Consider the following 16376-nt stretch of genomic DNA (forward strand, 5'->3'; position numbering starts at 1 on the left):
AATTTGTTATGAAAATAATTATTGTAGAAGTCAATTTATTACTTAGCTGTAGATAATTTTTCTGAAGAAAATTATCCATTTAGTACTCTGTTGAAGTTTATCTACAATCAGCTATTAAACAGGTAGGTTGCAAGCAGCTCAATGAAATAATTTGCAACAACTTCTTATTAAACAAGCAGGTTGCAAGCAGCTCATGCAGACAGCTTACAAGCAGCTAAAGAAAAGCCTTGCAGCTGCTTCCTGAAAAGCCTCGCAGTTGCTTCCTTTCTTCTATAAATAGAGGAGTTTTCAGTTCATTATGTACATAACTTTGAAGTTTAAATAATATATCAGTTTCTCCATATACTTGTTTTTACTTTATAGTTTTTATTTTATAACAGTCTTTACTTTATAGTCTTTATTTTTTAACACGTTATCAGCACGAGACTCTGCCATCTCGAGAAAATACTTTGAAAGTATCAGAGGTACGAACTTTCTTTTTCTAAATAATATCAAATCTTTATAAACTTGAGTTTGTAGTCCTGGATATATCGGGCAAAAGCTACATGTCTTGGGTGCTTGATGCCGAAATTCATCTTGATGTGATGGGTCTGGCAGACACCATCAAAGATAAAAATCAGGCATCAAACCAAGATCGTGCCAAAGCAATGATATTTCTACGCCATCACCTAGATGAGGGCCTGAATATAGAATATCTTACTGTTAAAGATCCAGTCATACTGTGGAATAATATGAAAGATAGATATGATCACCTGAAGATGGTCGTTCTTCCACAGGTACGTTATGATTGGACTCATCTAAGGTTACAAGATTTTAAATCTATCAGTGAGTATAATTCTGCTATGTTTAGAATTATTTTCCAATTGAAACTATGTGGTGATAATATTACTGATCATGATATGTTGCAAAAAAATTTCACCACTTTTCATGCCTCAAATATGCTCCTGCAGCAACAATATAGAGAGATGGGATTCAAAAAGTATTTTGAACTTATCTCACATCTTCTTGTAACCGAAAAACATAATGGGCTATTAATGAGCCGACCTACTGGTTCTTGTCCATTCCCTGAAGTGAATGAGACGAACTTCCACCAAGCTAAGCGTGAAAGAGGATGTGGCCCCGGTCGTGGTCATGGTCGTGGTCGGGGAGAAAACTCTAATCGTGGTAATAATAATGCACCAAAGAACACTTCTCACCACCAGCAGTGGAAAAGGAAGGAACAAAAGCATGAAGCGGTGCAAGCAGCAAAGCCAGAAAATGCATGCTATAGATGTGGAGGAAAAGGACACTGGTCACGTACATGTCGTACGTCAAAGCACCTGGTTGAGCTGTATCAAGCCTCCCTAAAGAAGCAGAGAAAAATGCTGAAGCAAATTTTATTTCTGAAGATAATTTAGACTTCACGCATTTAAATGTAGTTGATTACTTTGCACTCCCAGAAGGAGAAACAAGTCATGTGATCGGTAGTGAATCTGTAGAAATGTAAATATTTTAATTTTTGTTGTTTGTAGTAGATAGTATGGTTATGTAATTGTTGTACATAAATAAAAGTTATGCTTTGATAATAATGTTTACTATCATATTTATTTTGTTTATGTCATTTTGAAGAATATGGATAATCCTCAAATTATGTTTGGATCAAAGACCAATCATGAAGATATTTGTGTAATTGATAGTGGAACAACTCATGCCATATTCAAAGATCAGAAATACTTTTCTTATTTGCATAAGGAAAAAGCAAATGTTTCAACAATTTCTGGTAATATAAATTTGATTGAAGGCTCCAGAAGAGCCATTATATTTCTGTCTAAGGGAACAAAACTTATTATCGACAATGCATTGTTCTCCTCCAAGTCCCGAAGAAACTTGTTGAGTTTTATAGATATCCGCCAAAATAGGTATCATGCTTAGACAATAGATGAAATGAACGTGGAATATCTTTGTATTACAAAGAATATTTCTGGCCAGAAATGCATTGTAGAAAAGTTACCAACTTTATCTTTTGGCTTATACTATTCAAAAATTAGTACAGTTGAAGCACACTATATCGTAAACCAGAAGTTTGCGGATTCAAATACTTTTGTGCTTTGGCATGGCCGTTTGGGCCATCCTGGATCAATAATGATGAGACGAATTACTGAAAATTTGAGTGAGCATCCATTAAAGAACCTAAAGATTCTTACAAATAATGAATTTTCTTATGATGCTTGTTATCAAGGCAAAATGATTACTAGACCATCACAAATGAAGGTTGGCATTGAATCCCCTGCCTTTTTAGAATGTATACATGGGGATATATGTGGACTTATTCACCCATCAAGTGGGATGTTTAAATATTTTATGGTCCTAATAGATGCGTCTTCAAGATGATCTCATGTGTGCCTACTATCATCTCGCAACCTGGCGTTTGCAAAGTTATTAGCCCAAATAATTCGATTAAGGACACAATTCCCAGATTATCCTATAAAGGCTATTCGCCTTGATAATGTTTGAGAATTCTCATCTCAAGCTTTTGATGATTACTGTCTATCAGTTGGGATAAAAGTTGAACATCTTGTAGCTTATGTTCATACTCAAAATAGCCTTGCAGAGTCATTTATTAAACACCTGCAGTTGATAACAAGACCACTACTTATGAAAATAAACTGCCCACTACTGTTTGGGGTCATGCTATCTTACATACAGCATCGCTTATCCGTCTCAGACCGACACATTATAATAAATATTCTCCGTCATAATTAGTTTTTGGTCATGAATCAAATATTGCCCATCTACGGATTTTTGGATGTATTGTATATGTGCCGGTAGCACCATCACAGCGCAGTAAGATGGGCCCGTTGAGAAGGTTAGGAATATATGTTGGGTTTGAATCACCCTCTATTATTCACTATCTTGAACCATTGACAGGAGATTTATTTGCTTCTCGATTTGCAGATTGTCGATTTGATGAAATAAATTTTTCATAATTAGGGAGAGAGAAAAAGGAAATCAAAAGAGAAATTGTGTGGAAAGTTTTATCATTATCTCATTTTGATCCACGTACCCCTATATGTAATCAGGGGGTCCATAAGATCATCCATTTACAGAATATAGTAAATAAAATGTCAGACGCATTTATTGATTTGAAAAGGATAACTGAGTCACATATCCCTATAGAAAATGTGCCTATCCGGATTGATGTCCCAGCAGGACCATCTACTAGCATGAGAGCTAGTGAACCTACAGCACGTCTGAAGCGTGGTAGGCCTTTGGGTTCTAAGGATCGAAATCCTAGAAAAAAAATATCGACAAATGATCAAAATGATATTATGAAGGGATCTCCTGAAGAGACCCAAGATCTGATTAGTTCTGAGATTCCTGAAGAAATCAATGAACCCGAGACTCAAGTGAGTAAGGAGCTTTTAATAAGTTCTACTAGTGATGGGATTAATTTAAATCGATCTGAAATAATGGTGGATAATATTTTTGCATATAATGTTGCACTTAGCATTATGCAAGATAGTGAGAATCTTGAACCCCGATCTGTCGAAGAATGTCGACAAAGATCTGATTAGCCAAAATGGCAAGAGTCAATTCAATCGGAATTGAAGTCACTTGCTAAAAGAGAGGTGTTTGGACTAGTAGTCCAAACACTTGCTGGTATAAAGTCAGTTGGTCATAAATGGGTTTTTGTGCGAAAAAAGAATGATAAAAATGAAGTTGAAAGATACAAGGCTCGCCTTGTTGCACAAGGATTCTCACAACGACCCGGAGTCGATTATAAAGAAATATATTCACCCGTTATGGATGCCATAACATTTCGATATCTCATTAGTGTAGCCTTACGTGAAAGGCTTGAAATACATCTAATGGATGTGGTTACAACTTATTTATACGGGTCACTTGATAATGAAATTTACATGAAAATCCCTGAAGGATTTAAAATGCCTAAAACATATTCAAAATCTCGAAAAATGTACTCAATCAGATTACAAAGATGTTTGTACGGTTTAAAGCAATCTGAGCGCATGTGGTATAATCGCCTCAGTGAATATATGCTGAAAAGAGGTTACATAAATGATGTTATTTGTCCATATATTTTTATAAAGAAAATGGCTTAAGAATTTATTATACTTGTTGTTTATGTTGATGACATAATCTTGTTGGAACTCCAGAAGAGCTCCAAAAGGCAATTGAATATCTTAAAAAAGAATTTGAGATGAAAGATCTTGGAAAGACAAAACTTTGTCTTGGTCTGCAGATTGAACATTTAGCAGACGGGATCTTTATCCATCAATCTGCCTATACAGAAAGGGTCTTAAAACGCTTTTACATGGACAAAGCGCACCCATTGAGTACACCAATGGTTGTTCGATCACTTGAAGTGAATAAAGATTTGTTCCGACCTCCAGAAGAGGATGGGGAACTCCTTGGTCCCGAAGTACCCTATCTCAGTGCAATTGGTGCACTAATGTATCTTGCTAATACTACAAGGCCTAGCATAGCATTTTCTGTTAATTTACTAGCAAGATATAGTTCTTTTCCTACATGGAGACATTGGAACGGTATTAAGCATATATTGCGATATTTAAAGGGAACTCTTGATATGGGTTTGTTTTATGCTAACAAAGATATTGCAGATCTTGTTGGTTATGCAGATGCAGGTTATTTATCTGATCCCCATAAAACTAGATCTCAAATCGGGTACGTGTTTACATGTGGAGGTACTATCATATGATGGCGCTCCACAAAGCAATCTACTGTTGCTACTTCTTCAAATCATGCTGAAATAATAGTTATTCATGAAGCAAGTAGGGAATGCGTATGGTTGAGATCAATAATTCATTTTATTCGAGAAAAATATGGTTTAGAATGTGAGAAAAGACCCACAATTTTATACGAAGACAATGTTGCATGCATAACCCAATTGAAGGGAGAATTTATAAAATGAGATAGAACGAAGCACATTTCACCAAAAATTATTCTACACACACGATCTTCAGAAAAATGGTGACATTGATGTGCAACAAATCCGTTCAAGTGACAATCCGACAGATTTATTCACTAAATCTTTGTCAACTTCAACTTTTGAGAAGATGGTATACAAGATTGGAATGCGAAGACTCAAATATTTGAAACAAGGTTTTCATCAGGGGAAGTAAAATACTCGATGTACTCTTTTTTCCTTACTAAGGTTTTTTCCCACAGGGTTTTCCTTATAAGGTTTTTAATGAGGCAGCTAGAAATGTGTATTACTAAATATGTGTACTCTTTTTCCTTCATTAGGATTTTTTCCACTGGGTTTTTTCTAGTAAGGTTTTAACGAGGCACAATACCTTTTAATGAACATCCAAGGGGGAGTGTTATGAAAATAATTATTGTGGATGTCCATTTATTACTCCGCTATAGATAATCTTCCCGAAGAAGATTATCCATTTAGTACTCTGTTGAAGTTTATCTACAAGCAGCTGATGCAGGCAAAGTTGCAAGCAGCTAAATGAAATGATTTGCAGCAACTTCTTATTAAACAGGCAGGTTGCAAACAGCTCATGCAGACAACTTACAAGCAGCTAAAGAAAAGCCTTACAGCTGTTTCCTGAAAAGCCTCGCAACTGCTTCCTTTCTTCTATAAATAGAGGAGTTTTCAGTTCATTATGTACATAACTTTGAAGTTTGAATAATATATCATTTTCTCCTTATACTTGTCTTTACTTTATAGCCTTTATTTTATAACAGTCTTTACTTTATAGACTTTATTTTATAACAAAATTGGGTTTGTTAATAGACTTTTGGACATGTCGTGGACGAAAACTGAAAAGAAAAAGACAATTTTTTGAACTGTAAAGCAGCTGCACGGTTTATATTTTACATAAAATTTCTTAGTGTAGAAGATTTAAGGTATTCCATATTTTTTATGGTAACAATCAAACATATGTTCACCCAAAACAAATGTTGTTTTGCTTCTTCTCCTGCAGTTTGTTTGATAAGGAAAAACTTCAAGAACGTAATTGACGACAGCATTACATCAAAATAATATCTTCATTTATATATCGAAGGTTGAGCAAATACATGTATCAGCAGCCAAATAGTCACTTATGTTCCCAGGTCACAACTTCATTTTTTATAGTTGAAACATGCAGTCAAAAGATTATATATCAGGATGCAACATATCCCTTTTCTTTGGCATCGTTTATGTACTTTATTGCTGTGGCTGTTCAGTGTGACCCTTGCAGAAGACCTCAGTGCAACGACAAACTGGCCTACCAGATGCCTCCCATCCATTAAAACCACGCTCCAATACCATAATATTTCTTATTCCCACATCATCTTTCGATTCAGCTAGATATTCTGCAAGCCTCCTTGCACACTTTGGTCCCCGGACCTAGAAAATTGTCATTGACAACTCAATATGCTGATCGATATATGAAAACAAGAGATACAGATAGGATGTATATTATCCATTTCTCCTGATCTCCAAGACTTGCAATCACTAGTAGAACATGCCGAGAGGCTACAACATATTTCAACACGTAAATGAATAGTTATTGAAGATGTAATAATCAGTGTGGGCGTCCAATTCCATTAAAATACCACATGAAACACTTTATTATCCTCTTGCATAATGAAAGAACTTTTTATAAAGAAAAGTTGTTATGTAGAAGAGGACAAGCGTAATTTAAAGTGAAGCAGGAAGATGGTGTCACTGCTTGCACTGCGAGAGATCAGCAAGCAGATGAGAATACTCAGAACTCTACTATAAAGCCTAGAATATGAGTTATAACACAACCATTTCATAACTCTAGAAAATAATATGCCCATTTTTGCTTGTTTAATTGTTACAAAAAGTCTCCTTTAAGCAGTAATGTATTGCTAAAACTGGCAATGTACAGTATTATACCTTTAATGTAGCATATGAGTACTCTCTGATCTTGCGCACTTCTCTTAGAATAAAGCCACATGCGCAATTTCAAAGATCAGAAGCAAGAATTAGCATAACATGACCCTTTACGCTTTCAACTTTAGTGCTAATTTCACATTTTTGAAAAAAGCAAGCCTTATTTTTGAACTGGTTCCTCCTACTTCTAAACTTATTTGTAAGTAATCACAAGTGACCATCAGCTATTAGTTGTCTCTTTTCCAGGTTTACTCTAGAGGAGCAACTCCGCAAATTACAACGTCTTCTACAAAATCACAATTCACAACCTAGCCTATTTCTTTGACTTTCTCCTCTCTATAGTCTACCCTCATCTTTCCATTTACTTCACTCATTAAACTTCTAGTCGTTGCTTCATCCACGAGCTTGACATGTAAAGCAAAACTATGATACAGATGGCATATCCACCTGTAGTGCCAGCACAATGAGTCAGGAGATGCTTCATTTTCTCCTTTTCTTTTATCGAAATGGATATACAGTCCAAAGAGACCACTAGACAAATTTTAGTCAAATATTATAATAGCTTCACATATTGACACTGACAATATCCTCCACAGTTCTTCTGAATTTCAAATAGTACTCAAGATTGGATTGAGGAATACAGAATGTTATTGGAAGAAGAAAGGAACTCACCCACACGTTTAAGTTATTGGTTAAATGGTGCAAAATAGAGTCGTACACTTGTACCCACCAAATGAACTTAAAAAATTCTGCAGCAGAAGCATATCTGAAGCTTATACAAGGAGAGAATGCTGCAATAGCAACAGCATGAAGAACTATGTATTATATAATGACTGTCTAGTGAACAGCTGAAGTTGGACAATAATAGGTCCTTCATTTGTTATTAACCAAAGAGTGAAAGCTTTTGGTGGTAGGTAAAACTCATTGACAGTAAACTGCAAATCTATGCCAAAATTGTAAGTCGATTAATAGTGCAGAGTAACAATCTGAACAACCACTAAAAGCATGGACTATTCTTAAAGGGATGGGCTTAGCAGTCAAAGAGTTGGAATAATAAATTTCGAAACCAAATTTCGGAGTCCAGCAAAGCTGACACCAGGTGAATTATCCACATCTGCCTAAGTCTTGGACTGATCATAACGGATGAGCTGACCCAAATACCACCGTTATCCAAGAAAACAAAAAGAGAATTGGACTATTTGTGAGAATACAAGGATTGTTACTTTGGAGCAATTCCAGAAACAAAACCAAGTTTTGAAGGTTTATACTGAGGCATAATGTGCTTTTCAGCAAAGAGACAAAGATAACAGTGGCATGATTACTTTTAGTCTAATATTTACCATACAACACTCTTAAGAACTTCCATGACATGTTGATTTGGCCTTGGACGTTTCAATATGTGTAATCTTTCCTTTACCATGGATGCAATTCAAGGAAGATTTGCATCTAAACTAGACCATGAATGTAAGTTGTGTGTTTGCCTAAGCGCTTATCCCTGTGGTTATCTTAGCCATAGAACACCTAATACACCATAGAAAGATTTTTGGCCATGAAGTATATGTATAAGCTACCGGATTGCCTATTCAAACAGTAGCTCAAAGAAAAGCATCCATATGTGGAACAAAAGAAAAAAGATTTGCAGAAGCAACTAAGGAAATCAAGAGGCTATAATTGCTCTGTACGGCTCATCATAACAAGTAAAAGGAAAGGAAAAATTAAGGTAAAACTCAAATTGTAAAAATTGTATGACTACTATAGGTTGACTGTGGAATTATATTATAAATGATACTAAGGGAAATGTTAAGTTATGGAAGAAAACCAAGGTGAGACTCTCTAATTAGTCTTTCCCCGCTTCATTGTGTATCTTCACTGATCTTGATATCTCTAGTTCCAACAACAGCAATAACTCTATAAGTTATTTATCTCACTAGTAGTAGTTGAAATCCTATAACACCTGCTTTCCATAATTTTGGCCAATTCAAAATTCAAGCCAATAACCCCTAAAAACCCAATCAACTGAAACCCAATAAGGAGATGTGAAGAAACACTCTTTAACCAAAAACTGAATCTGGCAAAAGAAATGCCAAAGGAGTTGACAAATAACCACAATATGGCTTAGAAACTGAGATTAGTCCGGGATAAGTTCAAGATGCCATTAGCAGTTTCATAAAGAAATGTATCAACAGCGGATAAGCCAAAACCCAAAAGAGAACTGTAGACTGATCAAGCAACAACAACTATGCCTCAATCCCAAATAAGTTAGAGGCGGACTATATGAATCTTCGCTGACCAAGTTACTCCATTTAAATCATCCCATGCCAATATGATGCAAATACTGTAGAGTGATCAAGATAGAACAAAAATACAACCACAAAGAATCTTTAACCAAATACTGAAAAAACCCCAACACAAGAAAAAGAAAAAGATATTTACCAAATATGAGAAAGTGGGTAAGGAAACCAGATAATACCTGGCTAAGAGCACAGTGAAAAACAAGGGTATCTTTTCCATTAGCAGCTTGAATAAGGCTGGGAATTTTATCACGGAAAGTATCACTAGCAAAGTGAAGTGAGCCAGCTATGTGGCCATCGTAGCTCCTCTCATCATCCCTGCAAATAATTTGAGGCCAAAACAAAAGCAATCAGATATATGGGGAGGTTTTTGCAGAAATATAGATAGAATAGAGATCTGGAAGAATATGTGAGTGACCTGACGTCGACGATGGCGATGTTAGGACGGCGTTTAAGAGAGAGAAGCTGAGAGCCGGTGATGTATGTGATACTCCTTGCCGCCATCTCTTCCTCTCTCTCGCTTCTCAAGTTTCTCCAAAAGCAAGAAAATATGGACATAGGAAAGGGGAAATAATAATTAGTAAAATCAAAAAATTCCTTTAGTAATATGTAAGAAAGGAATTTAAAAAGAGATAAGAAATACTCCATGTAAGAAAGGAAAACTTTTACTAGTACGTAAATAAAAATCTTTTTTTTTTCCTTCAATCAGCGGTAGGTCAGGCGATGGGCGTTTAACGGGCGGGTTGGGACGGCCTGCACACAAAAAAAAATAGCCCGCGGGTTGTTAGCGGACTGAGTTAGCGGGCTATACTTTTTCGAGTTTTTTTTTTGTCCGTCCGAGTTCGGGCTTAGCGGGCTGTTAGCGGGCCGTGAATTTTTTTTTTTAAGTAAATTTTATTTTTCTTATTAAATGTTATTGATACTTAAGTGTTTGAAAACTTTTAAGGCTTAGAATTAAACTTTGAAGTTTAAAGTTTTAAATTTGAAATTTGAATTTTATAATTTTAAAATTGAAATTTGAAAGTAAGTGGCTACAAAAAATTATTTAATAAGACCAATAGGCAATATGTAAGGATCAAGCTCCGAAGACTTTCATTTGATATTTTTATTGAATAATATATAATACTTCAAATTAAGTTGCAAGTTCTTTTTTGATTTTGTTTAATTTTTAACTTGCAAATTAAAAGTTTACAACAATTATAAAAAATAAAATAAAAAATAGTACATCACATGCTTTGCATCATTTTTGTAAGTTCATCCATGTCAACATGAGGTTCTTGGTTTCCGGCATTGGTTAAATCAGCACCATAAACCATTATATCTCCAATTTCTTAGTCCTCTGCTTCATCTACCTCGTCACGCCCTTGATTTCGTCGTTATGATCTTATCCAATCTCTGAAGCACACTAGAATTTTCAAAGCGTTGCTACCCAATGAATGACGGGTATCTCCTAGTTGCTGTCTTGCTTGGCTAAATGCGCTCTCTGATGCGACTGTTGAAATCGGCACATTTAGCACGTCTCGAGCCATGGCCGAAAGAACATGAAATTTATTTGAGTTACTCCTCCACCAACTCAGTGGTAGAAATTCCTTTGTGTGGGGCTCTGCTGACTTTTGCAAGTAGAATTGAAATTCATCAATATTCCTGCTACTCGTTTGTTGATGCTCCCCTACTGTAGACCAAATCAAATAATCTTCAACACCATCATTATCATCCAAAGCACTGGTCCCACATGTTGAAATTGAACTTGAAGGAATATTTGAATCTACAGCAGAAAAAGCATCAACAATATTAGCATAATAATTATATAATGTTTCTAAATGTTTGTGTATATCAGAAATACCAGTGTCAATATCAGGAGTTTCAGTTGGTCCATTTAATTTTTTTTAAAAAAAAAAAAACGTTAATAAACGGGCTGAACCGGACTGTAGCTCGTTAATAACCCGTTAACGGGTTTACGGGCTTAGTGGGTTCCGATGCACCGATATCAAAAAACTGTTCGTCTGAAACCCGCTCCCCGCCCAACCCGTCCCAGCCCGCCCCACGCTACAGGACCGGGCTGTAAACGGGTCAGCCCGACCCGATTAACAGGTATAGGTCAGGCACCCGGCTAACTAAAAGTAATTTAATTTTAAGAGACAAATTAAGGTTGTGGATTATTAAAACAAAAAAAAAAATGTCACTTAATACAAGCTTATGGTCGGAGTAAATTAAATTATTTCCAGTAATAAGATTAACTAAACAACCCGTCAAATGTTTCCTTTTTCCTATTTGCGTAGGATCAATCAAATATTGAAGAACGTCCATGTTTAAAGACAAACATAATCTTCTCTGGAAGTATTTCATTCAATTGATGATCTTTCAATTTAATATTCTAACTTTCATGTGCTTATAGAAGGGAAGACAGTGACGATCTAGCTACATTTAGTAGTACTAATATATTCTCTATTTCTAGGATAAAAATGTAGTATGTAACAGTTTTCACAAATCACAGATTAATGATATATGATTCTTCGCCAACTTATGTAATAATCTTCTTTTGTTAATGACTGTCAGGGTGTCATGTGTAGTTAACAGGTCCAGATATGTACTACTAATATTTACTTCGTAGCCGAAAAAAGGAAGTTATATCAATAAAATTGACATAGACAACAAATATAGAATTGAGAGAAAACGGAGTTGCCTGTGTCTTTTATTTCTTTCTTAAAAACCTTTATTTGCATTTGCCCAATTTCTCTAAAGTCAAGCAAATCTTTCCCACATAATCCAATGCATCAGGCCAATACCTGAATATAGAGGTGTAAAATCAAAAGAGTTAAAAGCAACCTTACACGTTCTTTTTTAGAGCAACGGGCATATGCTCTTACAACAATGCAAGTTTTTGTTCAGATCTAAGATCTTCTGCCATATATCTACAAGATCACAGATCCAATCTATTGCAGATTGGATGTATTCATTTACAGATAAGATAGAATCAATTTCCTTTCTTGTAGATCTCACAAAGGAAGCCACCACTACTACTTCAATGAACTAAATTAAAGAAAAGTAAAACAACAAACCAAAGCACCAAAGAAATATTAATGTGATCTCAGCTCAAGGTTTTCTCTTGATCTCAGCTCCATTGCTATATGTGAGCATGTGCTTAAGTGATTAGTATAATCAAGCATAACACATTATTGACTGCCGCTTGTGCAACCTCTGATCGCATAGTAGATTGATGTTTGTTTATGAACCATATATGGTGCAACAGAATCTGGCTACTGCAGATTCAACTTAAATACAAGTTCTGATCAGCTTTGGAACTCTATACAACTTTGCTTCAGAGGATAAACTGAAGTTTCCATGGGATAAGATAGTATCCAAGTAGAGACACAGCTACGACTACTCCCTGATCATAGCCACTTCACATTCAACTTAAATATTGTTACAAAATCCTTAAGAATGTTCCTAGCTGAAAGAGTCGGCAGCTTATATAGGAAAATGCGTAGAAACTACCAAATCCTCTGTTTGGAAACAAAGAATAGATGGCAAAGGAAAGGGAATTTTTAAGATTTTCTTTCTATTTCATTTAATATGGGCAGAAGAAGATGAAAGAAAATGGCGTGGCAATTTGTATCTCCTCGGGACAATGTACTTGGTTGAGGAAGAGCTGCCATCCAATGTGTACATGAAAGTGACGAAGTTACTTTGACTATAAAACCCTACCTATTTGGAGATACTGGAGCAAACTGGATGATTAGGCCAAAACCGACACTTCATCCTCTCATTCTCCTTCCCTAATATAAACCTTGAGTCATCAATGCCTTTCTAACTCGAACTGGGCTTTCCTTGTTCTAGTTCTCCTCTCCTTCGCCTTCTCTTTAGACAGAATATTTAAAGCAATCACGCCCCAAAACTGTTAAATTTGTAAATACCTAGAAAGGACTTGCTAAAGCAACTACACAATCTACTTACAATGTGCTAATCTTCCATCCACAATCTCAGTTTTTTGTTTTGTTTTGGTTGTTATAATTTATTAAATGTGAGATCCTGAAAGAACAACTTCCGGAAGTATAGCTTTGTGTCGTTTTTTTTTTTAATCATAGTGCAGCTTGTAAAGATAGGTATCATTTCAGTGCTTTATTGTTCCAGAAGGTACAGAAAACATACTACAGCCAGGATATATAGCTTCTCAGGCAGGCGATCGAAGAGGTGAAGTAAGGGAAAGCAGGTACAAATGCAATTATGCAGGCTGCTAAAGGGCGCACAGGGGAAGCGCATCAAAATTGTATGCAGTTCTTGTAAAGGAAAAAGAAAATCACCAATGAGAGGAAAGAGTACATGAGAGGAGCGAAAAGATGCTTAAATTAGCAAGAAGCCTAATGATTGCTAAAAGAACCAAAAAAAATACAAGATGTTCTATGACAAGAAGGGATTTACAGCTGGAATAATTATGAGTTTTCATAATTCAGACCTTACATAACACTCCTTTGTCATTGATAGTCAAAGGTGCTACTGATTGGTTAGTGATCCTCTCATCTGCATTATAGAGAACATGAAATAGATAATTTATTCGCATTGACTATCAGCTGGGATCCCTACGCTTTACTCTACTCTTCATCATCTCAGCCCACCTAGCAAAGAGACTTGAGACCTCAAACTTCCCAGAGAACTTCATCCTCTTAGCCAACTCATCCATTATATCAGGCCTACCAGCCCGAGAAAAATCAGCCGCGAATTTATTGTAGTCAAGTTGAGGTGCTTTCATGCCTTTGTCTATCATTTCCTCCAAGTATTTACAAGCCTCCATAGATCGCCCTTGCCCTATAAGCCCTCCAATGAAAACAGTGTAAGAATTTTCATCAGGACAGCAACCCCTCAGACTCATCTCCTCCCAAGTTGCATGACCCATGTCATAGTTCTTTGTCATGAAGAATGATTTCATCAACATATTGTAAGTGTGAATAGTTGGTTGAATTCCATTCCGGATCATCTTTTTATATAAACTAACTGCATCATCTGGCATTCGTCGATTTATCATTAATTTGATCAGCGCATTATACAGTCGCGCATCAGGTGGGCATCCTTTTTCCTTCATCTCCTTCAGCAATGCAAAGACTTTATCCATCTTCCTTTGATTTCCAAAGCCTGTTACCAAACAGGTAAAAATTGCAGCATCCGCCTCACTTCCGGAACTAAGCATTTCCTCAAAGTAGTCAATGGCTTCATCCATCTTCCCCTGCTTACACAAGTCTCGTATCAAGATTGTATAACTTCTTGCATTGGGTGATGGACCCTTGGCTTTCATAACCTCAAACAGCTTGATCGCATCAGACCTCTTTTTACACTTAAACAGACCCTCCAGCATTGTGTTATGGGCGACAATATCAGGCTTAAATCCCTTATCAATCATCTCATTCCATACTTTACCAGCATCCATCAGATTCTTTACCCTACACCAACCATTGAGCAAAACTGTATATGTTTGTATATTTGGTGTAAATCTATGCTCCAATTTCTCAAACAATAACTGTGCTTCTTTTCCAAGCTTTGCCCTTCCCAGGGCATCAAGTAAACAATTGATAGTCTCCACCCCAACTTTAAACTTGTATTTCTTCATCAACTCAAAAATCCCAATAGCTTTCTTACGCTCTTTTGCTGCAGCAAATGCTTTCAGGGAGATCAAAAATGTCTCCATCGTAAGCAAACCCTTTTCCCCCATTTCTTCAAGAACCGAGACCATGGTCTCAAACTGCCTCGTCTTTCCAAGTATTGCCATCATTGCATTATAAGTTCTTGAATCATGAGCATACCCTGGCCTTTGAGCCGCCCAACAAAAGAATCTGAATGCTGGTTTTCTAGCATGCTTGAACCTCTCCAACACATCCACTACCAAATCATGGCTCAAGTTGATCCCACATTCATCCAAAACAGCCTCCATATTCCGATCCAACGAAAACAACTCATCAATAACCTTACACACCCTATCCACCTCTTTAGGATCCGCCTTCGACTCCACCCTCTCATCACTCTCACTCTCAACATCATTATCACTTTCTAATTCACCATCATTATCTACATAACTACAGATTCCCCTACAACTCAACTTCAAAAGGTTCACATTTGGATGACTACCAGTTAAATTAAAACACCCTCTTGACCAAAAAGGCCAAATCTTTTTGGGATTACAAAATGACAGCTTTTGTTGAAAAGCATAGAATGAAGTGGAGCGTGGCAAAACAGATGTACTCAACTGCCTACAGTTCAACTTCGAACACTTCAAATTTGGATGAATATTGGTAATATAAGAACACCCTTTTGGCAAAAGAGGCCAACATTTTCTGGGATTAATCAATGACAACTTTTCCTGAAAAGTAGAGAGTGAAGTGGGGTGTGGCAAAAAAGATGAAACTTGACAACGAGAAAGATGAATACTGCAATTAGTATGATAATGAAACAAACGAGACAAGGGCAGAGAGCTACCAGCAAGAAGGAACACTTGCTGTTGTTCTCCAAATCTTCTTCGTAGCCTTGTGGCTTGTTGATCATCCAACTGGGTGGCGGCGCTGTTGAGGAGTTGGCCATTGAAGTTGAGCTGTGGAATTAAGTGTGGAGAAGGTTTAAAGATTGCAGCTTTTTCGAGATTTCTCATAGAAATAGCCATAGGGAGTCCATTGAAAGTGGAAAACTTTGCCACTCAAATGAGAGTTATGCGCTGGTTTTGCAGATCGCAGCGGCGAGATTTGGCTTCTACGGTACTGGGGGAAGGACAGTAGGGAAGGGCCGATTGGGGAATTTATGCAGGACAATGAGATTATGCTTTGTGAGAGTTGTACCTCGTGCATTGTAATTTGTACATCATCTTGTTTTACTAGATTAATTTGGACATCCTTTAATTAAATGTTTTTAAAGCAAATTAGAGGAATACATAATTTGAAAATCAGTCAAATTGATCAAATGTTGTAGAAATAGATTAACTTGTTTTAAGCAAATAAAATGGTTGATTTTACCAAGTATTAACACTAGTTTCAAACTTATTAAGCATATATTCCAAAAAGAAAAAAAGTGGTTAAGAGCTTATCTTACAACAATAATACATCCAAGTTTTAAGCCAGTAAAATCAACTATATGAGTTATCACTAATTATGTTGCCCCTTCATTCCATAGCTTTTGCTGAAAAGCTAATTGGCGCCCACCACCGAATTCTTGTTGCTTCTTCACAATACTCTTTT

The 16376-nt window shown here is 36.3% G+C and overlaps 2 protein-coding genes and 1 long non-coding RNA gene across 3 annotated transcripts; all 3 read right to left on the reverse strand.

Annotated features, from left to right (window-relative positions):
* Positions 1-5999: 5999 nt before the first annotated feature.
* Positions 6000-9748, reverse strand: LOC104107770 (dual specificity phosphatase Cdc25). Its single transcript, XM_009616655.4, has 3 exons — positions 9584-9748; positions 9345-9483; positions 6000-6361 (listed from the first exon to the last, which is right to left on the reverse strand). The coding sequence occupies exons 1-3, from the start codon at positions 9721-9723 to the stop codon at positions 6179-6181; spliced, it is 462 nt and encodes a 153-aa protein (XP_009614950.1). The 5' UTR covers positions 9724-9748; the 3' UTR covers positions 6000-6178.
* LOC138896482 (uncharacterized) lies at positions 8912-9338 on the reverse strand. The gene is made up of 2 exons (XR_011409674.1): positions 9211-9338; positions 8912-9086 (listed from the first exon to the last, which is right to left on the reverse strand). It is a non-coding gene; the product is annotated as an uncharacterized lncRNA (long non-coding RNA).
* Positions 9749-13400: 3652 nt separating the features above from the next.
* LOC104107771 (pentatricopeptide repeat-containing protein At3g62470, mitochondrial-like) lies at positions 13401-15921 on the reverse strand. The gene is made up of 2 exons (XM_033659060.2): positions 15628-15921; positions 13401-15511 (listed from the first exon to the last, which is right to left on the reverse strand). The coding sequence occupies exons 1-2, from the start codon at positions 15727-15729 to the stop codon at positions 13730-13732; spliced, it is 1884 nt and encodes a 627-aa protein (XP_033514951.1). The 5' UTR covers positions 15730-15921; the 3' UTR covers positions 13401-13729.
* Between the last annotated feature and the right edge of the window lie 455 nt (positions 15922-16376).

Source organism: Nicotiana tomentosiformis, chromosome 1 (assembly GCF_000390325.3).
Source record: "Nicotiana tomentosiformis chromosome 1, ASM39032v3, whole genome shotgun sequence".
Classification (NCBI taxonomy): domain Eukaryota; kingdom Viridiplantae; phylum Streptophyta; class Magnoliopsida; order Solanales; family Solanaceae; genus Nicotiana; species Nicotiana tomentosiformis.

Excerpts from the sequence above, each read along its gene's own strand:
- LOC104107770 (XM_009616655.4), bottom strand. The coding sequence starts at position 9,723 with ATGTCCATATTTTCTTGCTTTTGGAGAAACTTGAGAAGCGAGAGAGAG. Across the intron at positions 9,484-9,583 it reads ATCGCCATCGTCGACGTCAG|GGATGATGAGAGGAGCTACG; the intron begins GTCACTCACATA and ends AATTATTTGCAG. Across the intron at positions 6,362-9,344 it reads TTCACTGTGCTCTTAGCCAG|GTCCGGGGACCAAAGTGTGC; the intron begins GTATTATCTGGT and ends ACAATTTTCTAG.
- LOC104107771 (XM_033659060.2), bottom strand. The coding sequence starts at position 15,729 with ATGGCCAACTCCTCAACAGCGCCGCCACCCAGTTGGATGATCAACAAG. Across the intron at positions 15,512-15,627 it reads GCAAGTGTTCCTTCTTGCTG|GAAAAGTTGTCATTGATTAA; the intron begins GTAGCTCTCTGC and ends TCTACTTTTCAG.